The sequence below is a fragment of the Acartia tonsa genome, chromosome 10, assembly GCF_053477335.1.
Source record: "Acartia tonsa isolate MP-2025a chromosome 10, ASM5347733v1, whole genome shotgun sequence".
Classification (NCBI taxonomy): domain Eukaryota; kingdom Metazoa; phylum Arthropoda; class Copepoda; order Calanoida; family Acartiidae; genus Acartia; species Acartia tonsa.
In genome coordinates, this window is record NC_137269.1 from 11,132,996 (window position 1) to 11,156,958 (window position 23,963).

Below are 23,963 nucleotides of genomic sequence, written 5' to 3' on the forward strand. Positions count from 1 at the left end.
TTAATGATCTAAGGGATAAGACTATGGCTGATGAATGGATGTACATCCCCATTAATAATACACAAAATTAACCCTTCTGTAGATTAAAATTAGTGGTAGAAACGATTGAACACTCAAATTAATAAACCAATCCATCAAAATTTATTGAAAGTCCCCAAAGTTAACGAATAAGAATTATTTTCAAACTTTTGGGACTAGTGTATTAAACGGCCTATTTTGTCCAATCTATTTCTGATACTTATTAAATGCAAATCTTTTCTATAATATGAGTCTGAACGAACTCCGTAAAGGTTAGCTCTTTTATTTAATCTAAGCAAGTTGAAATTTTTTGATTGAAAACTTTGGTTGATGATTCCTGCAACAATAAGGGTTTAGAAAGTGTAGCAACTCTGCAATCGGTACTTCTGCTTTATAGCTTTAGTTTTTGATATATTGAAGACGTAAGTTTAATGCAAATTATTGCCAGTTTCCCAAGTGCCAAGTCGAGCACATACCCCCCCCCCCCATCTTCCGACCTTGAAAAAAGGAAGGGATACTTTCTAGTTTGTTTCTTAATTATATAAGGTCAGGTTAAGATAGTTTATATTGGCCACCTTAATACAAATTAACAGAAATAAACAATGAATAATGACATATAAAAAGATAATGTTAAAAATTATCTAATTTTCACAAGAAGAGCTTCTCCATAGTACTTTCTAGCGGTAACGCTCCTAAAGGACTCTTGGGCACCTGAGAGAAGGGTCGAACCTCTAATTTTATTTAAGTGGTAATAACTGAAACATTCCCTGGATCTATCAGAAACTTTACTGTAAAGAAGAAACAATTGCATACATATATAATAGGGTTGGGCTGATACTTTTTTGGCTGGATACCGGATATCCGGTTGATTTCTAATGACAGATAATCGTTATATGGCAAATTACCGGATATCTGGCCGAATGAAAGAACATCAGCCGAATAACCGGATATCTGGCCGAATAACCGGATATCCGGCCAAATAACCGGATATCCGGTCGAATAACTGGATATCAGGCCAAATAACATTTATTTGCCGGATATTTGGCATTATAAATCAGCCAGATATTCAGTATCCGTCCAAAAAAGTATTCGGCCCAATCCTATTATATATGTATGCAATTTGACAATTTTGTATTTGAAAGATTACTTGCTACACCTTCATATGTTATAATTGAGACTGCCCCCATTTTTTTTGGTAAATTTCAGGTATATATCAACACACTTGAATTGAAATTTTGTAAAAGTCTTTAAAATTGGGATGGTACAAAAGCCCCAAAAAAGCCATAAAAACAGGGTTTTTTGCAGATTTTAAAAACTTTGCAGTGCTTGTACCATCGCAATTTTTGCATTACAGAAAAAATATTTTGCATGGGTCATTTTTATGCATAAATCAACCATATTTTGGCTGGGGGCAAAAATTTTAACAAAATTTTTCAAATCCGGGACGGGGTAGTATATATGTATTATTTTGATTTCAAAAATTTTTGTGATTAATGTTAAAATATTATTTTCCATACATCCCTTGCATATACTCAGATAAAGTGACCCAAATACATTTTAACTGGTTGGTTGTACATGACTTTCATAAGTCTATACTTTATTCAGGTTGGACTAAAAATTGTAAATAGCTGATGAAAACTAGTAATATTGTGGTCTTTAGTTTTATGAATTTTCTATCCTTCTATCTATCTGTCTATATATAAATATATCCATCTAGCAAACAATTTATATATCCACATTTCCTTACATCTATCCATCCATCTTACCATCCATCTATCCATCCATCAATCCATCTGTTTATCTATCTATCCTTCAATCTTTCCTTCCATTTATTAATCCATCTATCCATCTATCTATTTATCCATTTATACATCCATATATCCATCCATTTATCTATCCATCTATCCAAATATCTATCCATCCATCTATCCATAAAACTATCCATTAACCTGTCATTTAATATATCCATCCTTCCATCCATAAATCTTGCTATTTTTTTATATTTCCATTTAATTTAAATCCATCAATCCATCTATCTATCCAATCCAATCATCTCCCCACCCATTTATTTATCCAACAATCTATTTTCTATCAATCCATCCTTCTATTAAATATTTTCATCTATTTGTCTGCCTTCATTCATTTATTTATCCATCTGATCCTTTCATCCTTCCAAATATACATCCATTTACCCTTCAATCTTTTAATCTATCCAGTATCCATCCATACATCCATAAATGCATACATACATCTATCCATCTATCTATCTATATTCAACAGCTATCCATCTATCTATCTACAAGTATTACCTAACAGCTTGATCTGTAGAGTATTGATGGTAGCTGGGAGAAAATCCCCCCACTCCACTATGGGCTATTACTCTCTTAAACAAACCCCTGAAATGTAAACTCATTCTTAAAAATAATGACAATTAAATTTTAAGCATCATATTTAATTGCAAATTAATTTTAAGACTCGTAATCGCAATAGCTCCCCAACCAATAAGTAATTCTCAATGAAACTTGATAGAAATATGCAGAATGTAAACTTATTTAATCCCTAAAAATTTCGGGCGTCTATCTTGAAAAGGAGCCGAGAAAATTACACGGACATGTCTAGAAATGATTAAACATGATTTTTGCACACAAAAAAATCTGCTAAAATGTCAACGTACCTTGACAAAGGTGAAACAAGATGGTAGGTCGCTGAAAAACTTCCGGCACTCTGGCCCATTAATGTCACTTGGGTTGGATCCCCTCCATATGATCTTAACAAATAATATCATAAAAGTGACAGAATATCTGTGTGGCTGTGTGCAGCTTAAAATCTAGCTAACCGAAGGTTATCCCTTACAGTGAAGCTTCTTAATAGACCTAGGGAATGTTTAGGTGAGGGTACTAAAAGGAAACATAAAAATGAACAACTGAAATCCGTAACTTTATTTTTTGTAAAAAAAAAACACGTTTCAGTTATTGTTGCCTTTAAGTGACTGAATCTGAACCATCATTAAAATTAATTGGATAGAAATTCACCAAAATAGTTTTTTTCCTATTCATACCTAACCACTGCGAGGGCCTAACACTAAGAACCTCCTTATTTTCTTAACCCAACAAGGCACAAAATTAAATAGTTACCTAATATTTTCCTGGATCCATTGCAGGGCCTGAACCTGATCCAGCATGCCAGCATTCCCAGGTATATCCTTGTTACCAAGAGACAAGTAGCCTGAAAAAAATAGATTTATTAATTATTTAGATGCTTTGCATTATGACAGACATAAAGAAATGTATAAAATATCATGAATGGACAAGCGGAAAAAGTGAGTAATAGAGCAGATTTTCAGGTGTCATAAAAAAAGAGAGATAATTTGCGATAAATTGTAGGAAAAAAATACTGAACAGATATAAAAATAAGCATTTTTGTCTTTTGAACATACCGACGAACCAAGTAAATTAAATACTGGATATTCACTGGTTTAGGGAATAATTCCAAAGACTTAAAGCTGTCTATCATTAATAGCATCCAAGAAAATCACACTGCCTCAATAGTGTTAACCACTAATTTGATGGACTGGCGAAAAGACAAAGAAATTATAGAGTAGCTTTGCTTCTAAAAAAGATTTATTTATTCATTCTGAATTTCTTTCATCTCTTCTATTGTTACTTTTAAATTGAGATTAGTTTCAATTTAAAATGTTTTACAATAGAATGACAAGGACAGTCCGGAAATAACGAATAAACGTATAGTTATTTTCAAAGTTATAGATTTTAAGGGATAAGACAATGGATATAATTCAAAGTGCTCTAATTAAATTGTGAGAGAAAAAATAATCCCTTTTGAAAATTGTGGACACTGCTTTATGGACAATCAAGATTTTATATAGGTACCCCAGCCAACGAATGATGTATCATGTTTATGAAACTTTTTGGAATACTATAATTTAGAGTCCATTTTCCCTATCTCCCTTCCCTGTAGATTAACAGCACTACAATTTATTTTATACAGTAGCTGCGCTTACAAAAGAAAAAAAGAAAAATCAACAAGTTGAATAGACTTGAGAAATCCAATTTTCCAAGATGGATCTCCATTCAATTTCTGTGGAAGCAATTCAAATTCAATCCAAAAGTTTGACTCCCCAACATTAATCCTGCCTACATCACGGCAGACAGAAAAGCGAGACGCAGTTTCATGTAATTTGGTGATTTCGCACAAAGTACCTTGTCAAACACTGATACCTCTCCCCATTACCTTTTGATAAATTTAAAATGATGGAGTTTAGTTCTTCTTTTTATAATTATTTTAGGTAAGGTTAGGTTAGGTTGAATTTAATATTTTGTAGCCTTGCTGGGTTAGGCTTCCCCACAAGGGTTAAGCATAGGAAAAATGCTACCCCTTATTTTCAATTCATTTCCAAAATGAGGAGATAAATTATCAGTGCTCAACTGGCACTTCATGTTAAAGCATCGACTATTACATCACGACAGCCAGAAAAGCGAGACGCTTTTATAGTGCTTTTGATGAGAGTTTATTAAGTTCAAATCTTGCTCTAAGTTGTGTCATAAAAATGGTGTTTTGATATACTTGATAAACTACTATGTCAGTCACATGACCCTTAATAGTATGAATAGGGGGGAATACCATTGTCATCATAATACCTTACAACATTAGGTACTGTAAAAAAAAAGTTCGTGCAATCAAATACTCTGACTCATTAAAATCTTAACTACACACAATAGGTCTATATGCATAAAAATTAGTGGTTTTTGAATTTTTCTAGAGCCACTCCTCTTGAGAAGCTTTATTGTAAAGGGGAACCATATCGGTTCAGCGGTTAGGGAGATTCTTTGCTGAACAGACAGACAACAAGGGCGTTATCCTCTTAGAAAATTTTTTCTCAATTTTTTTCAATTTTGTACCCCCCCCCCCCCCCCCCCCCCCCGACTACCGACGAACAACTATTTTAGGTTAGGTTAGGTTTTAGGCTAGGGAGCCGAGCGCTGCGGCTAGGCAGGCAAGGGGGCCGAGCGCTGCGGCTAGGCAGGCAAGGGGGCCGAGCGCTGCGGCTAGGCAGGCTAGGGAGCCGAGCGCTGCGGCCAGAGTTCATAGTTCGCTGTCGGGGGGGGGGGGGGGGGGTACTCAAATTTTCAATATTGAAAAAAAAATTTCTAAGAGGATAATACCACAACAAGCACACAGACATCCTGTTACTTATATATGTATACACACACTCACACACTAAAATATACAAAGAATCAAATTCACTTACTTTAAAACTTTATCGAAGTTCTATAATCAATAATTCTTAAATTCTTTTTAAGAACTGAAGCTATTCTGTAATTTATTTTGTCGGTCAGTCCGTCCGTAACAATGTGGGGGAGACGTGATTTTCTCTGCTGATTTTTATGATACAGTACTGATTGTTATGGTGAAGATACCCCTTACCAAAGCGCTTTTATTATATATCTGCCTTTCAGTCTATTGGTACTGATACATGACAAAGAGAGGGGTAGCTTTCTGGTAAAATCCGTAAAGGTTATGTGTTATAAGTAAAAAACAGTAGTAGAACGATAATAATGTATGCTAACTTTTAAAAAAAAATTGTCTATAGTTCTTTTCAATTAGAAATACACATATTTAGTGAATATTATCGTTCTACTACTATTTAAAGCCATAAAACACACACCTTTACGGATTCTACCAGAAACCTACCCCTCTCTTTATTTTAGAAAGGTTTCGTGATCTTGTATTATTTCATAATCACATATTTTCTCTGTTTCTTTTTCATTTTTATGACCATTGAACATATGCGTTGTCAATCAATGTGTATTTTTTGTTAGAATTAAAAATTTGTTGCAAATCTGTAGTGAAATTGCTAAAGTACATACTTTAGATTTATCATAGCATTGTACCTTATAGTTCTAAGAATCACAATGCTAAGAATTATGATGAATATTTATAAAAAGTAAAAGTTGTTGTTAAACAACCAGAGATAACCGTTACGTGTAGTCGGATTTACCCTAAATGTAAAAAAGTATAAATATAATGATTCTATCAAACTATTTTCTATTATATTTGAAAACAATAGAACTATTTCTCTTGATCTAATAAAAGCTTTTTGTGCTCTTTTCATTTTTAATGAACAATTAATAAAAGATTTATTATTAAGAATCTATTCTTCAAATCTTTCATGTCGGTAAATGTACCATCTTTATTTTTTATCAGGAAGGAGGAGATATTGGACTGTAACTTTAACCCCCACTCCAATTTTGAATTTAGTTTTAATAGGTGAAACACTCTTCCAAAATAGATATGAACCTCCCTGGGACCTACATGAGAAGCTACATTGTAAGGGAGAACCATATCGATTCAGCAGTTAGTGAGATTTTTCGGTACAAATAGACAGACACACAGACATCCTGTTACTGTTTTATAAGAATTAATTCAAAGCTGCATGAATTGTTTTTATTTTTTAAAGCTTTACTGAACCTTTAAGTTATTTCTTGCTTTTTTATCTTTTTTTTAACCAGAATTTACTATAAATTATAAATGTAAATAGAATACGTGGATATTGTGAGATTATCTCGCATACCCTGATAAAATGTTTTTCTCAGCTGGCTAATATATTTAATATTTATACCCCCCTCATCCCCCTAATGACTTTAACCTCCTCTGATCATGCAGGAACGTATTGACAAATATCTGAGGACTACATTAGCAACCTAAATTGACTACAAAAATTCCCCTGTCATAATATCCACGTATTCTACATCCATTTTAAATTAAAAGTAGAGAGAAGATAATACTTTCTTGATGTTAAAGGTTCTAAAATAGGAAATTGTGATAATGTAAACCAGAGATTTGGATCCAGACAATTAGAAACATCTAGGGGAATCCCTTTAAAGTAGATATTACGAGTATCTATCTATTGTTTGGGTAACCTCTATATTATATTAGGTGTTCCATTTTGAAGATTTTATCTAATTTGTATATGTAAGAGACATGATGTGTCGAAAGATCTCGCTTACCGCTGGCGAAAGAAGCTTTAAGAGGCGAAGCTGCTAATAAAATGTATACTGAAAATTCAAGAACTACGTTTCATTCTATATTTCTATTTTTAAACCGCGACTTTGGCAAAAAAAACTTAGTGCATCATCTCGTTATTTGGTAGGTGGTAGGTTCGAACTCATCCTAAATAAAATGGTTCCTACTGCTAAAATGTTTAGTGCGCGGGATTAATAGGAGATAGCCTTGGCCCGAAACAGGTGCAATTCATTAACATTTACAGTAAGGACTTTCAGACAAAGGTCGTGCAATTCGTTGTCTGAAGACTGTATAGTATATCCCGTCCAGGAAGATTTATTGCAAAGTTAGAGTAAAGTTCCGCAACTCTGAAAGTGTAAAATGTTCTTAAACATCAATTTATCAGCTTCACTGGGGCAAAGGGTTCAGCACAAAATGTGTTCAGGTTTGTCCTGGGATAAAATGATATGTATGCAAATTCACAAATCAAAAGACAAAAGTTTTTGACCTTTTATCTTATAATACAAAGTAGCTTGATGTCTGTCTGTCCGTCCGTTTGTCCGTCCGTCCGTCTGAAGCTTAAGATCTCGGTAACCATTGAACCTAACGGATTCTACTCTTCAGGGAATATACCTACTGGTCCTGTGGTGGTTTTAGGCTATTTTCTTGGGGGGTGGGACACCCCCAACCCCCCAAAAAACAAAAAAATCCCCCCCTTTTTTTTGTAGGAGATATCCTTGGTCCTTTTTTTGTAGGAAATATCCTTATTTTAGATATTCTTATTTTTTTTTACGAATTTCATCTTAACTTTTTTTTTCATCTCTTGGGGCAAAGCCCCTAGAGGCTAGGGGCGAAGCCGCTAGTGATATAAATAGTAAATATACATATCTGAGTTAAGTTTAAATCCCAGAAAATAAACAAAAGTTACTAATGTAGCTTTTAAATCTAATTTTTAAAGTTTATTAGGATCATGTAAAGTAAACGAATTAACGGGTTTCGTCGTATGTTAACAGTAGTTTTCCTATTTCCTGTCTCTGCGGGGCAATCATTAACATTTACCTAACCTAAAATAACCTTTCAAACTCTACTGTGAAAATACGACGAAACCCGCTACTTCTTTTTCTTTTCATGATCCAGTTAATGCTTAACAAATTATTTTTTCAATAATTTTTTTTTTATCTGAACACTTTTTAACTTATCCATTTCTCTCTAATTTTATCGCAGAGTTTAAAACTTCATTTATCTTTCATGCTTACAGATCTGTGTTAAGAGTTTAGTGTGTGTGAGTGTGGGTGGGTGGGTATGTGTGTGTGTGAGTGTATGGGTGTGTGTGTGTGTTTTTGTGTGTCTGAAGGTTTATCCTATTACATAAAGTAGTAAGGTTTTTTATCTAAAGCTTTAGATTCAAATAACTACAACCGATTGAGTTTATAATTCTAGGAAAGCTTTACATAGGTCTAGGGATGTTTTTTTGGGTTATAGTTTTGCCATCTCCCTACCTAACCAAAAACAAACACATAGATGATATGGGCGCAGTCACTAGTGTGTAGATATTGCAAAAAAATGAATAAGAAATGTAAATTTAACTATTATGGATGAGTAATATGGTAAAAAAATGAAATATGAAATGTAAAAGTAACTATTTTAGATTTTTGTAAGTTAAATCTTGTAATTTTACAGGTATAAAGACCTGAAATACAGAATACAGGAATAAAGAATATAATTTAAAAGAAAATTTTTTTTAGATCAAACTTAATCCAGATTAGAGTACTAATTATTAGTACAAAATAAAAGATTCAAAAACCACTCTAATAACAAAAGGTTTCGTGATTAAAATTAAAAACCATTCTTCAATCAATTTCTACCTTTTACTTATAAACCCCGAACCACTTCATTATGCAATCTACATTTTCCTGGATATTTTGTCTACGGTAGACCATAAGTGTACAGCTTTACAGTACATTGTTTCTATTTGCTAAAGCAACACGTATGATAAAAGAAACAGATTCTGTTTAAAGTAAAATGCTTATATTTCAATCAAAATCTATATTTTTTTATTTTTTACCGATCCACTTCATTATGCAAATCAAAAGAAAATCAATGAGAAAACGTTTGTTTTGCCCTTTTCTCCACTTTTATAAATTAATTCTGATAAAATAACAATTTTTAAAGGGATTTATGCATTAATTATAATGAAAAACAGTTTAAGGTAGATTTTAATGATTTTTCTAAATAGGAAATAATTGAAAAAAAGAAATTCTATCCCATCTCTTTAGAGGACAGCTGCCGACCCCCAGTCTTATGGATGAAGCTAAATACATGTAAAAAATAAAAATTTGCCTGAAAAGTATACAAAAATGTTTTTTGATGTGTTAAAAAAATCCATTTTAAAATCTTGATTTTGAGGATGATGGCCTTTAAGATGCTTTTACTGGTGGTATTGGTGAGCTAAATGTTATCAAAGTGCATGCCCTTGAAGAAAACTTATATATTGAACTATGGTCCAATTTTTGTAGTCATAGCAGCCTCCAGCCAAGCAATATTAAAAAATAAAAAAAATGCAAGTTTAATTAATAAAATTCATAAAGTAAATAATGTAGTTTTTAGATAATGGTTATATTACATGTCGAGAGGCTCCACTGGAGGCTGCTATGACTACAAAAAATGGTACATAGGTTAATAGACAAGTTGTTGTAATGGTCATGTACTTAGATAACATTTAGCTCATCTTCACCACCAGTAAGAGCATCTTAAAGGCCATCATCCTCAAAATCAAGATTTTAAAATGGATTTTTTTAACACATCAAAAAACATTTTTGTATACTTTTCCTGGTAATTTTTATCTTTAACATGTATTTAGCTTCATCCATAATACTGGGGGTCAGCAGCTGTCCTCTAAAGTGATAGGGATAGAATTTCTTTTTTTTCAATTATTTCTTATTAAGAAAAATCATTAAAATCTACCTTAAACTGTTTTTCATTATAATTAATGCATAAATCCCTTAAAAAATTGTTATTTTATCAGAATTATTTTTTAAAAGTGGAGAAAAGTGCAAAACAAACGTTTTCTCATTGATTTTCTTTTGATTTGCATAATGACGTGGATCGGTAAAAAATAAAAAAATATAGATTTTGATTGAAATATAAGCATTTTACTTTAAAAATAATCTTTTTCTTTTATCATACGTGTTGCTTTAACAAATAGAAACAATGTACTGTAAAGCTGTACACTTATGGACTACCGTACACAAAATATCCAGGAAAATGTAGATTGCATAATGAAGTGGTTCGGGGTTTAAATTAAAATTTTGTATTGAGAAATATGAATTTAACATCCAGCCATCAATCATATAAAGACACTAAGAAATGACAATGCACATCACGGACAAGAAAAAGTGATACATTAAAGATAGTAATCATTTTTAAACTTTTTTTTTTACATCCTAATGTCCTTTTGATTCTATCTCGGTATAGAAAAAGTTAGCTTTTACAAATAACCAATATCTACATATTTTTACTTTTTTCAAAAAGGGATTATGTCTAAATAAAGGATTTCTGATTTAAACTTTGAACCGCAAGAAAAAAATATTTATAATTATTTTAAATCATTATTTTAGGTATCCTTTTAACATTGTAGGTGACCTATCATCATTTATTATCTTTACCATCAAATATTTGGAACTTGAGAGACAGGGATACACCGATATGCCAATGATGTAAATATTCTAAAAGGGGGGGGGGGGAGCAGGGGAGATACTTGCGAATTGATTTTTTCCATTTTACATTTTTAACAGGAACTGAGTTATTCCAAAAATGTTGTAAAATATTCTATAGAAATACTAAAAAATTTGAAAATCGTCGAAAATGGATTTTATTATTACTTGGATCTTACACCAAGCTATCAGTGAAACTTGTAACTGGCTAAACTAACGATCTGCCCCTCCCCATTTACCTCTTTACCCCATCATTACCTCACTTACTGACCAATAAGTGATAGGAGAAATAGTAACCTAAATTGGCGACTATTTTCCCTTATCTTAATATCCACGTATATTCTACATCCATTTCGAAAAAAATATGTTAAAAATTTTGCACTAAACACCAGGAACTTGTAATAGAATGATCACATCCCTCCTACAAAACATATAAAACAATGACAGAACTGTTCATCCAATTTTGTTATCCAAATACATCAACAATTTTTCATGTAATGCGAGAAATGTAAATATTTATCTTCTATGTATCCATCCCCTTTTCCATGGTTAAACCCATTATAAGGATAAAACTGACACTACTACTCATTTTAACTTAATAAATTGAGAAAAGGTTTAGCAAAGGATGAACAAAATATCAAACAAAAAAGGTTAAGCACTTCTATATTTTAACCTAGTCCAAACTTTTTCGTGATGTATTTTTTTATTTTATTTTTATCTCTCTATCAAATAATAGTTGTAGAACGTATGCGTATTTATTAATATCTTCACCTTTGCTTTACAACGTAATATTATACAAGTCCTTGGCAGATTTAGTTTAAATAATTTAGATCATTCCTTCGACGAAAATATCTTAAATTTAAATTTAAATTGAATTATTAACCCGCCCCTACTCTTAAAATAATTTTCTCCCTTTTTTAACTCTTAAACTGTTTCACTGGTAAATCGTTGTACATGCCTCTGATATACAGTAAAGCGCGTTTTTTTAGGGAAAGGAACCATCTTTCGAACTGATTAATTCACTAAATGCTAAAGGCAAAGCTACTCTGAATTATTAATAACAATAAACATGTAAAAGAATTAATAATATTCTTATTCTAACTGTATAATACAAATGTCAGACAAAATATCTTTTTGTTCTCGTTCTCTTTATTTTCTTATTTTCTGGTAATTTGATTTTTCTTTGATTGAAACAGATGTAGCAAATTGGTATTTCTCTGGTCAAATACAAAATATTTGACAAGTTTTCCCCACAAATGCATTGTTTAGCACAGAACCCCCCCCCCCCCCCCCTCTTATTATTATAAATAAATTAAAAATATAAAAGGTGTTTTTTGTGTGTGTTTACTTTAGATCAGACAAAGTCAGGTTACATAAGGCACTTGGTAGGTCCGCAGAGTTATGGCCCCCTGTAGAGGCTAGACCTGGGGGGAAATACACCCCTTATCCCTCCCCTTATTTCAATTCATTTTAAAATAAGGGGCTGGAGGGGTTTCAGTGCTGCACTAGAGAGGCCCTTTGAGGGAAATAAATTAAAGTCCTTAAAATAAGTAACTCATAAGGAATACAGACCATTGAATAATTGTTCAAAATGTATAACAGTTATTTAACGCATAAAAAAAGAGAATTGTAGAAAAAAATGTACCCTCATCCTATACAATCCTCTATCAAATTCCTGTGCACGTTTATATTCAATGTGTACTATTGGGATTTTAAGAGATAAGACAATGGACGATAAAGTGATATGCATCAAACAAGATTACCCCTTATGTAGATCAAAATAATTGGCTGAATAGTTTGGACACTCTACTTTGAAACATACCAATAAAAAAATTCACTAAAGGTACCCAAAGTTTTTAGAGTCAATGAATACGATAATGTGGCTATAAAAGTTTGTGTATCAGTGTTATTTCCAGTCCAATGTCCCATCCCTCCCTGACTATTTAACAATTAGACTGTACAATATCCCATCCCTTCCTGGCTATTGTACAATTAGACTGTACAATATCCCATCCCGCCCTGGCTATTGTACAATTAGACTGTCCAATATCCCATCCCGCCCTGACTATTGTACAATTAGACTGTACAATATGACCAATGAGACATCAAATTAGGTAAAAAAAAAAGTTTATACACAATAATAATTCCCCATATAAATAAATGTTCAACCCACCAGCAAAATTAAACTTATATTGAATTATTGATTTTTCGGTTTAAAACTATTTAATCTATATCTTTTTAACCAGATATTTTAGTCTTCAGAGGGGGTAGTTTTGTTTACAATCATTAGATATATCTTTATAAAATCTCCAAAACATTGAAAGGCTAAAGCTTGTAATGAGAAAACTGACTTAATATGCAAGTATGAATAAGCTGAGTAGGTAAATCCTCCTAAGATAAAGTGGATGGGAAACTGTCAATATTTATATAAATATATATTTATGTGATCAAATAATAATATTAGAATAACAATAGGTGTAAAGAAAAGAAAAAATCAAGACTCTAAGAATGGTCAAATCAATGAAAAAATATTGGATTTTAACAGAAAACAAATATTATTCGGCTGTCTATTAAAAAATCTAATTAAAGGCACTTAAAAAATCAAATTCATCAACTTGTGTATCAAATCACCCCCTGCCCCCCAGAGGGATCTAAATGGATAAGACAAGGGCCAAAAAATTGATGTATGTTCCAATGATGATACACAAGATTAACCCTGCTGTACATTACAACTAGTTTGGACACTGAACTAAATGAATCAACCAGTCATAATTCAATTGAAGTCCCCAAGGTTGTTAAACCAACGAATAAGAAAACGTTATTATAAAACTTTAAGGACTAGTGTAAAAAACAGCCAAATGTCTCTCCCTCCCTACCTGACCCCTAACATTTAATTAACTTTAGTAAATTTTCCAGTATGGCTGCCATAATGATAATCCTATTCTTTTGGCAATCGTAATTGGAATTCACGGGGTAATTTTCATCCTACTAACCACCTAAAGCCGTCTATAATACAGTGCAATACAAAAAAAACTATTGCCTATTGACCTATCCATGGTATCCCAGGAAATAAATAAAGATTCCAGACATCGGCCTTCAGTTTTGAATGACAATACAATAATGACAGACATCACAACAATGACAGGTAGAATTACAAAAGAAAAGAATTTTTTATTATTGAATTATCTTTTATTAGCGGCTACGCCCCTTATAGGTCTTTAGGGGCACTTGGGGATGGTAAAGGGAGACATCCCTCATTTTTAAATTTTAGTTTTAAAAAGATACAAAATATATTTAGGTGAATATCAGGGCGATTTCTCTTCGTTGGGTGGAGTTACCTACTCCAAAATAGTTTTAAAACCTCCCCAAGACCTATCATGTATTATACAGAATATTAAATGAGAAATACAAACCTAAAGGTCCAAGCCTGTAGTTGAACGTGACAACCACGATATCGTGAATCATCCAGAACTCAGGTCCATACCAGCAGGCAGACCCAGATCCGAACATGAAGGCTCCTCCATGGATGTACACCAGAACGGGACGCAGTCGCTCCGTGTCTATACCTGGATTAACCATACATTTATTTCATTCCAACATTTGGAGAAATATTTTTTGGTTATTTGAAATAATTAGCGCTTTAACACTAAGTTTCCTGTTCAGTACTAATAACTTCACTCACTATGATTTTAACTTTAGGTCATTTTAGATTAGGTTATATTGGGTACATAGTATCCCAGCAGGAATAGGAATAACATCCCTCCCTCTGGCAGAGTTATGCATAAAGAACAGAAAAAACTATTTATCCATCTTATTCTCAATTTTTTTTTAAATAAGGGGTGTACTTTGCTCGCTAGGCACTAAAGGGAAAGCACCATCTTTTTCAAGGTAAACTATATAAGAAATTTACTATTTTCAGGGGTAGCTATTCTAACAATCTATTCTCAAAAAAATCACGAAACCTTTTTAAGTAAGGTGTAAGTATATTTGTTTTTATGTAATTGAAGAGGGGTGGGTAAGAAGGGGAGGACAAGGGGTTGTGGGGAAATTTTCCTTTCGAATTGTTTATCTGAATATCATTCTATTTTCCCTGACTATTTTGAAAAATGATTGAAATAAATGTATTCCTGTATAATTATTTGGTTGGGGAACATAAACATTCAGGTACAGACAATCCTCTACACTTCCAGGAACCAGACCTAAGCAATAATCATCAGTGCGTCGTATTATAGACAGCTTTCCGCGGGATAGAAAAATGATAAGGTTTATTCCAGTTAAATGGTTCTAATCCAGCGTATATAATCGGTTTCGAAGTCAAACTGGAAAAACACTAGTGTTCATGAGATAATTTTGAATATACATGTTAAAGGAGGAGGGCGTTAAATTAACACCTCATAATAACCCCCTTCAAATTTGAAACAAATCAGTTTAACTCCCTCTACGTTTAAAAAGTACATTAGATTAAAAATGCTTTTATTTTATTCTTACGATCTTTATAAACTTTTTGTCTGATATTATTAGAAAAATATATTATTTTCATTAATCAAAACTTTACTTAATAAATCAATTAGACCCTTCAAAAATACTTTTCCAAGACATGAAAAAGAATACTGATCAATTGTAAACTAATCTTGTGTAAAGTGTGTTCTTATTAAGAAATTGTTATACGTCATGTGAGGTTTTAGGCTATTTACGCCACCCTTCCTCCCACAATAATGCCCATATATGCTAGGGGCAAAGCCACATTAATATTATATCTTCCTTCTTAAAGATGTAGATATTAAAGAAATTAAGAAATATACAAAAAAAATTATTAATAAAAAAAAACATGAATTATTTTTGACTTTTAACTTGTATTTTGATATTTTTCACGTTTAATTTTTACATTAAATGCTTTGGAAAGGTTTAAGAACTGTCGAACTTTTCAGAAAAGAAGGGGACGTTGGTTTGTAAATTACACTTGTAACCAAAGTATTATTACAACCTTATCTTTTTGGTTGGCTCAAAATATCGGGTACTACAAGCGGGGCGGGGCAATTTTGTGGGATGTACATCAATCTATCTTTCATTGTGTTATCCCTTATACTTCCTGTGAATTTTTAGTGAAAGACCTAAATAAAGGTAATAAAGGTCAACTAATTGGTACCTTCATCCTCCTGACCAATGCTGACTTGTGGGCACATCTTGTTCCTGAGCCTGGTGGCATCGTGGGGACACTTCCAGGGCGTGACCCGCCTCGGTGGGGCGTACCGGTTCCGCCCAATTGGCGGTCTAGCGTATGGCAAACCTTAAAATTTTAAAGTATTGCTTTATTAGCCCTTTAAAAAATGTAAAAAATCTTTTTAAATCCATTATAAAAAATTTTATGCAAACTAAGTATATATATTTAATGATATTTTAGGTGCGTTCCTTCAAAGAGCCTAGCGAGCACAGAAACCTCCCCCTCCCCCCTAATATTATAAATAAATTAGAAATAAGAAAGGGGTAATTTTCTAAAGGCTAAATTACCCCGTCCTTATTTTTAAGATAGTCCTATATAAGAAGGGGGAGGTTTCTGAGTACTAATCTCTTTTATGGGGAAATCCACAAATTTATGAAACTTAAATTTAAGTAAAATATTTAAATGAATCAAATATTTTGCCAACATTTAAATAATTTCAACAAAATTTGGAATGAATGAGTCCAAATAATTCATTGTATCTGGTAATCTATCCTCTATTCAAAAAGCACTTTTAATTTAGATTTACAGATATATAATTCAAAATGTCCGCCCGTTTGTCTGTCCGTTAAAAACGGCTTTGGGAAACGTGATTTTCTTTGCTGCTTTTTAAGATGGACAGCTAAACATTTTCATTACTGTAAAAAAGAATCCAATAAATAAAAGAGACGAATAAAAGATGACTAGTTGGTCATATGTACCTGTGAAAGCTAGGTAGAGTACTAGTTGATCATATTTACCTGTGAAAGCTAGGTAGAGGACTAGTTGGTCATATTTACCTGTGAAAGCTAGGTAGAGAACTAGTTGGTCATATTTACCTGTGAACGCTAGGTAGAGGACTAGTTGGTCATATCTCTCATCCTTAAACTTATCTTTTCTTCCAACTACAGGGCCCAAACTTGTACTGTAATACCACACAAATAATTATATTTTTATTTTTTTTAAACTGTAAAAAATATATATATTCCTTTCTCTCATCCCCATCCAACCAATTATTTTTGAAAACAAAATTGTGAAAACTCTTCCCCCTTATATAACAATCAGTACATCCGTTTAAGAGTTGATAACAGACACACATACATTTATACACCTAGGCAGACATCCTGTTACTTTAATATGAAGGATTTGCTTTAGTGTTGTGAGGATGCAGAAATAACTAGAATTGTTTCATAATATTTACAATGTAATATGTTTGTTAATGCTTTCTCATGAAATATCCATATTAGCAAACAACAAAATAGGTTGACCTATTTTTAGAAGAAAAAAAAGTATTTCTTTTCGTTAAAAAAAACATTACAAATATAAAGCTATGTTAGTCGAGTGTGCGCTTATAGTCCAGTAAGATCTCTAAAACCATCGAAACGTTTTAAACGCCAATCATAAATATGGTAGAGGGCGAAGCCACTATTATATAAAAGACAAAGTGTTAGACAAACCATTTAACAAAACAGTTTTTCCAATATATTGACAGATAACATTTTGTAAGTTTTATTGAAGAAATAAAACTATTCTCTGTATAAACAAAAGTTTTATGGAATATTTTATATTCCAATATTGAGATTGCCCATTTTTAGTAGTGATGCTACTCTTTGATACTTCAGTAAGAACGTCGGTTTTACACAAAATCGTTTCTTATGATCATAAAAAAATATTTCAACGAAAATAAAATATTGGATTTCATATATCAATAGTTAAAAAACGGGTGATGGAATAATAGGTACTTTAAGCTTTTGTAACGGCCAACCCAGGTTATGAAAGTATTAAACAATGCACGCAATTATGCAAATATGTGTAATAATATCATTATCATTTTGTATGCTTATGTTGGAAATACATATCTATCTACATAATTTGCATATAACACATTTTTCCAACCTATATTTAATAATTATAGTCTACAAAAGGCAGAATTCATCACATAAAATTTTAAAAGAAGATCAGAAATTCATCAATTTCCTATTCCTGTAAATCTGTACTAGTTGATACGCCTCTAGCCTCTATAATAGGGTGGTTAAGGTCATGAAATTAGCCTAAAACCACCATAAGACATTTATAAAGCTTTCTTAAAAAGTACAAATAATTTTCAATATTTTTTTTTAATTGGCTCCTTAATTTCTGTATAAAATTTTGAATTTTTCAATTATAAATATTAGATAAGCTTCTTTATGAATAATGTTATCCTTGATAAATCTATTCTTTTGGTTAAAAGTTTTGCAAAATCCAATTTGACGCGCGGATATGTCAAACTTTTATTTTTGCACATTTATCAAAATACAATATATACCATGGTTCCAAATTTGCAGGAAAAACGTCGCAGATTTCGAGAGATTTTTCGTGAGTTAGTGTTTTGATTTACGTTAGGTTAGGTCATATTCAATATTGGGTAGAAGGTAGTTCCGCAGTGAAGAGAAACTGCAGGTATATGCCCTTCCGAAGGGTTAGGGCACCTCAGTTTCAATTATTTTCTTCCTGGTAATATGAAACAACCTCTAAAAATTGGTAATCAAAATTGATAGTTTTTATAATTGATTTTCGGCAACCCCTCAAGATCCATCCAATTTAGTAGATTCATTCTCTTACAAACTTTATGTATGTATTACACACAGGGAGGAAGGGGATATTAGAATGTAAATTTAGTATATTTATTCTCTTACAAACTTTATGTATGTATTACATACAGGGAGGAAGGGGATATCAGACTATAAATTTAGTAGATTTATTCTCTTACAAACTTTATGTATGTATTACACACAGGGAGGAAGGGGATATTAGACTGTAAATTTAGTAGATTTATTCTCTTACAAACTTTATGTATGTATTACATACAGGGAGTAAGGGGATATTGGACTGTGAATTAAACTAATAATTAACATATCAGCAGTAGATCTTTTACGTCTTTAGTTAGGCTTAGATTTAAACCAAGGAAAGGTTCCTGTCTTTTTCAGGGAAGGGTAACTCCAAATTTAGATCAACCCGAAAAAAGTTATCCCCTTAGCAAATATTTTTTTACTTTTTCTTCTTAAAAATATAATAATTAAATTGGACAGTCGACTTAAGTAGACCTTTTGGGCATAAAAGTGTTAGTTTTTTGTTTGACTTGGTTATCTAATCAAAACCCACTTTATATCCACAAAAAAAAATGGATATAAAATACTGGACCTTCATGCATAAAAAGAGGAACAGACAAACAGAATGTTATATAATACTATTAGATCAGAAAATAGTCCAAAATCATACTAAGACTAAAACTAGATTTAAACAACAAAACCTTACTACTTTCTTTTTATAGACTATCGTTAAAAGAATATCATAAAACCATGCAGAGACTAAAGCATTAAAAATAGTCCCTTTCGTGGCAACGCCCCTTAAGGGCTTTTTAGAGGTTATTTTAGGTTAGGTTAGGTTATATTGGGTGAGATGATTGCCCCACAGGGTTAGGCAAATGGCCCCGCAGGGTTAGAGCCCCCCGCAGGGGCTAGAAATAGGAGAAAAGCTACTGTGAAAAATACGAAGAATCGCATCTTAAGTTGCGTTGCCACGATATACCCAAAATAATAATTAAGCATAAAAACTTACTGTTTTTTTTAAATATAATCGTCTTGCATGAATAAAATAGTAAAATATTATTTTGTAAATATTTGTGTCCTGCCTTATCAGAATTTCATTTTGTTTAAACTCTTCTTGACAGCTTCCATCAGTCTTCTTGTAGCTTATTTTCTCATCATCTAAGGTAAAAACAAGGATTGCAATATCTATTCCAATGAAGCTTAATACAAATAATATAAAAGGCTAAAAATAAACAACAATAGATATTGCTAATTAGTGTAATTTATATGAAAAAATTATGAAATTTGATCTGCCTTAAAATTTCTTGAATTACAGAGCTTTTATCGTTGTTCCGGTACATTAACTTCAGTTTATATTAGGTTAGGTTATGTTGGGTACTGGGTAGCCATGCAAGGTTAGAGCCCCTGCAAGGATGTAAAATAAAAAAAACTTCCCTACACCCTATTTTTATTTATTTAATAATACGAGGGGGAGGTTTCAGTGCTCAATAGCAACTTTTTTTAAAGCAGCGTTGTGCCTCATTGTCTTAGCAAACACCACTACAATAATTAAGTTAATAAAACAAACATTCAATATGTATTCCATAAAGCCAGGGGTAGCTATTCTAACAATCATTTACAAAAAAAATCACGAAACCTATAAAGTAACGTGGAAGTATATTTTGTTTTTTTATGTAATTGATGAGGGATGGGTAAGAAGGGGAAGAAAAGGGTAAGGGGTTGTGGGGAAATTTTCCTTTAGAATTGTTTGTCAGAATATCATTCCTTTTTCCCTGCATAAAGCTAAAAATAAGATCAACTTTCAAACTATTTATTATGACGAGTGACACAGTATACACCTTAAATGTATAAAAATTTCGCTTCAACAAGGAAAATCTTTTCCATAAAAACATAAAATTTGAAAGTTTCTACCTGGAAGAAGACAGTAAGCTGAAATACATCCAATCTCATTTATATCCTCATAGGTACAATCTGGCGTTGAAAATAATCCCTGAAAATGAAAAAAAAATAATTTGACAATTTTCTTGAAAAGCATATATAACTCTGCGGGGCTAACCAGTACCCTTTGCAACCTAACCTAACAAGACCTAAAGTAATAAACAAACATACGTTCCCTTACCCCTTATTTCCAATTTATTTATAAATAAGGGGGAGGGGCTTTGTGATCAACAAGGAACTTTGAGGGATAAAACTAAAATCTGCAGATGAAGACAGGCATCCTTTTTTGAGTCATGGAGGGGACATTGGACTGTAAACTCAACTGTTACAAAAAGGTTATTTTAATACGCTCATAAACATGGGATATGATACTTATCGCATCGTATAATAAACATATAAAATTGTACAATTTACAATTATAAGATTTGACCAAGTATTTAGCCCCGACATGCTGAAGGCACGGGCTAAAAAAATTGGTTTTAATCTTATGATTACACTTTTTTTAGAAAACTAAAAATATTACACGGCTCTACATAATAGTATGGCTGAGAACCGGTTCTAATCCAGTGGATATCAATCGGTTTCGAAGCCATACTGGAAAACAAATTTAACTAACCTGTAGGAGTCGTAACTTCACAAAGGCAATATCACTGCAAAAATAGATAACATATCAAATAGTGGCTTCTACTCCTTAGGCCTTTTGTTGAAAGAAGGGGAGTTGGTCAAGTCGACACTCTACTATAAACTTTAGTTTGAAAAAGATAAGTAAACATATTGAATGGGGGGATATCAGAGTGATTTCTCTTGGGAGGTTGGTGGTACCCTACCCCAAAATAGTAACAAACCATCCCTGGAACTAAAGAATCTACAATGTAAAGGAGAAAAATACCAGTACTGCGGTTAGCGAGATCCTTTGCTACACAAACAAATAATCATTATCCTAAAATATAAAGCAGTAGGAATTTTTTGTCTGTAGCGAAGGATCTCGCAATGCACTGAACCGATACTGTTCTCCTTTACAGTGTATTTTCTCATAGGTCCTGGGAAGTTTTATAGCCCCTGGGAAAATCTCCCCCCTCCCCTAAAACAACTTTTAAAACTAAAATTGTCTGAATGTTCAACATGCCTACAATGGTAACTATAAGTCTCTAGGGGCGTAGTCGCTAGTATTAGGAAAAATATTAGGTATAATTTCTTAGTCTAATTGATAATAAATATGTTATTTTCCTGATAATCCTGGTCCCAGAAACCAGAAGGTTGGCACCGAATCCAAAAATATTCTGATCCTCCTGCGACCGCTGGTCACCGACTCTTCCAGCTACTCTGTTTGGCTAAAAATATTATCATTTAACTAAGGAGGGAGGGGACTGTAAATTACACTGGTACCCAAAGTTTTATAACCTTTGTTTTCTTATCGGTTGGCTCACAACTTTGAGTACTTTTACTGAATTTGAAATGGTTGGTTCCAAACTTTTTAAGTTCTAATTTTAATCTACATATGGGCTAATTTTGTTTATCATTATTTAGAATGTACAATTCAATTTATCCACATTGTCTAATCCCTAATATCCCAGCATTCATATATTGGTTGCGGGGACGGTTTCGATGAATTTTAAGTTTATAAAAATTTTGAATATTCTTATGTAAACTGCATACAGCTAACTTTTTAGTAGCGAAGTTACTCTATAAAGCATTTTTTTCTGTCTGTCTGTCAGTCAGTCAGTCTGTAACGACATGTGACTTTTTTCAGTAGCTATTCAAAATAGACAGAAAAAAATTAAAGATATGAAAAAAGATAAAAGTTTTTGTGATTTTTCTACTAAATTTATTCTTGATTTATAACACTGAACATCTGCTTCGCTTCTTATGGATGCTGTCATCCTTTTAAAATCATATTTCCAACTTTTTCTAAATTGAATATAGGTTGAAAAGAAAAGTTTTTAAATTTAATATGTTAATTCTATTCCCTGGAACTATATGTAAGCCATTAGATACTGACAAAACTTTCAGTCTGCTAATTAACTTTGCAGTTTTTCTCATAAATGGATTAAGTCCAATTTTTGCATATTTCAAAACGAAGAATATCTACAAATAAAGACGGTCTGAACGAATTCATTTATTTTTTTTGTCGACTAGCTAGGCTTTTCATATCAAATTAGGTAAAATTTTGAACGTTTTTCAACTCTATGATAATTGGGTAAATTTTCGAGTGCTTTCCCTTAACTTTTATATCGAGCACTGAAACTAAATTTATATAAAAATCAATCACAATGTTATTATAAACTTTATTAAAATTTAAAATGTTTTAAATCCAAATGGACCTTGCCTTTTTAGTGTAGAATAAAGATATATGTACAAACTTTTATCATATGAGCTAAAAACTTTCAAAGTTTGACATTTTATATAAGATATAAAGATATCTAACAAGACAATCATGTTCAAAAGAAGCGAGTTATTTAAACATTGGGTAGTCCCTACCCCCCTCTAATTATTTTCTAAACTATTTTTTCCCTTGAGACCTCTAGTGACACTTAATGGGTGTGAGGGGGTGGGGTCATCCCTAAACTTTCAACTTTAGTTTTAAAAAGTGGAAGTTAAAACAATATTTTGAGTGGGTTATTTTTTTTCTCGGGGCAATATTTCTTGGAAGAGACGAGATACCCTCCCCTATATATACTAATATCCTTCACAACAATTAGACAGACAGATATCCCATTACTTTTATGTAAGGATTGAAAGAAAAAAATTGTTATTATACTTTTAGATTTTGTAAGTTACTATTAACAAGTAGCTGGACAAAGTGTCTCAAAAATCAGCCATGTGACGTCATAAAAATGAGGAAGATGAGAGAAGAAGTGGGAAAGAAAACTCCTTAAAAAATGGATAATCCCTCTTTTTTTTGACGTCACAAGGCTGATTTTTTGAGACACGTTGTCCAGCTACCAAGGAAATTTTTTAGTCCCTAAAGAATTACAACAGAAAAGGTGAGTTATAGAATAGACACAGTTATCATTTTTAGATGATTTCTATCTCTAATTGCAGCCGAATTAATCCAAATTAAGAACCTTTTGTTTTTCCATGATCAATTTGACAAACTGACCGACCATGTAGTATATAATTTATCTGTCTATCTGCTAAGTAATTCTAATTTTCTACCATAAAGTTTAGGAATGACCGACAGACAAACGAAGTTAGTTAAAGGTGGCTTCTGTAACCCTCAGGGAGAAAGCAGACTGTAAAATACACTGGTGACTGGTACCCAAAGTATTACATTATCTTTGGGTACTTTTATTGAATCTTTTTGAGTACAAACTTTTAAAGTAATAATTTCAATCTACAGGATGGATAATTTTGTACCATCATTGGGGATGTATAAATCAAAGACAGATTAATTTACAGAGAAGACAAAAGAATAGACAATTGAATTACATGGGGAAATTAGTGACATAGGTGAGGTACAAATCCTATCACCGGATAGACAAGACCAAT

The 23,963-nt window shown here is 32.2% G+C and overlaps 1 protein-coding gene across 1 annotated transcript in view; it reads right to left on the bottom strand.

The window, feature by feature from the left end:
• Positions 1-23,963, bottom strand: part of LOC145329374 (juvenile hormone esterase-like) — an 84,854-nt gene that overhangs the window by 27,517 nt on the left and 33,374 nt on the right. The window contains exons 10-20 of the mRNA XM_080173461.1: positions 21,702-21,805; positions 21,091-21,124; positions 20,448-20,526; positions 19,619-19,694; positions 16,788-16,873; positions 15,898-16,038; positions 14,878-14,950; positions 14,165-14,316; positions 3,153-3,243; positions 2,693-2,785; positions 2,328-2,414 (exon numbers count right to left, since the gene is read on the bottom strand). Of these exons, the coding sequence (XP_080029587.1) occupies positions 2,328-2,414; positions 2,693-2,785; positions 3,153-3,243; positions 14,165-14,316; positions 14,878-14,950; positions 15,898-16,038; positions 16,788-16,873; positions 19,619-19,694; positions 20,448-20,526; positions 21,091-21,124; positions 21,702-21,805 (1,016 nt within the window). The remainder of the gene's footprint in view (positions 1-2,327; positions 2,415-2,692; positions 2,786-3,152; positions 3,244-14,164; positions 14,317-14,877; positions 14,951-15,897; positions 16,039-16,787; positions 16,874-19,618; positions 19,695-20,447; positions 20,527-21,090; positions 21,125-21,701; positions 21,806-23,963) is intronic.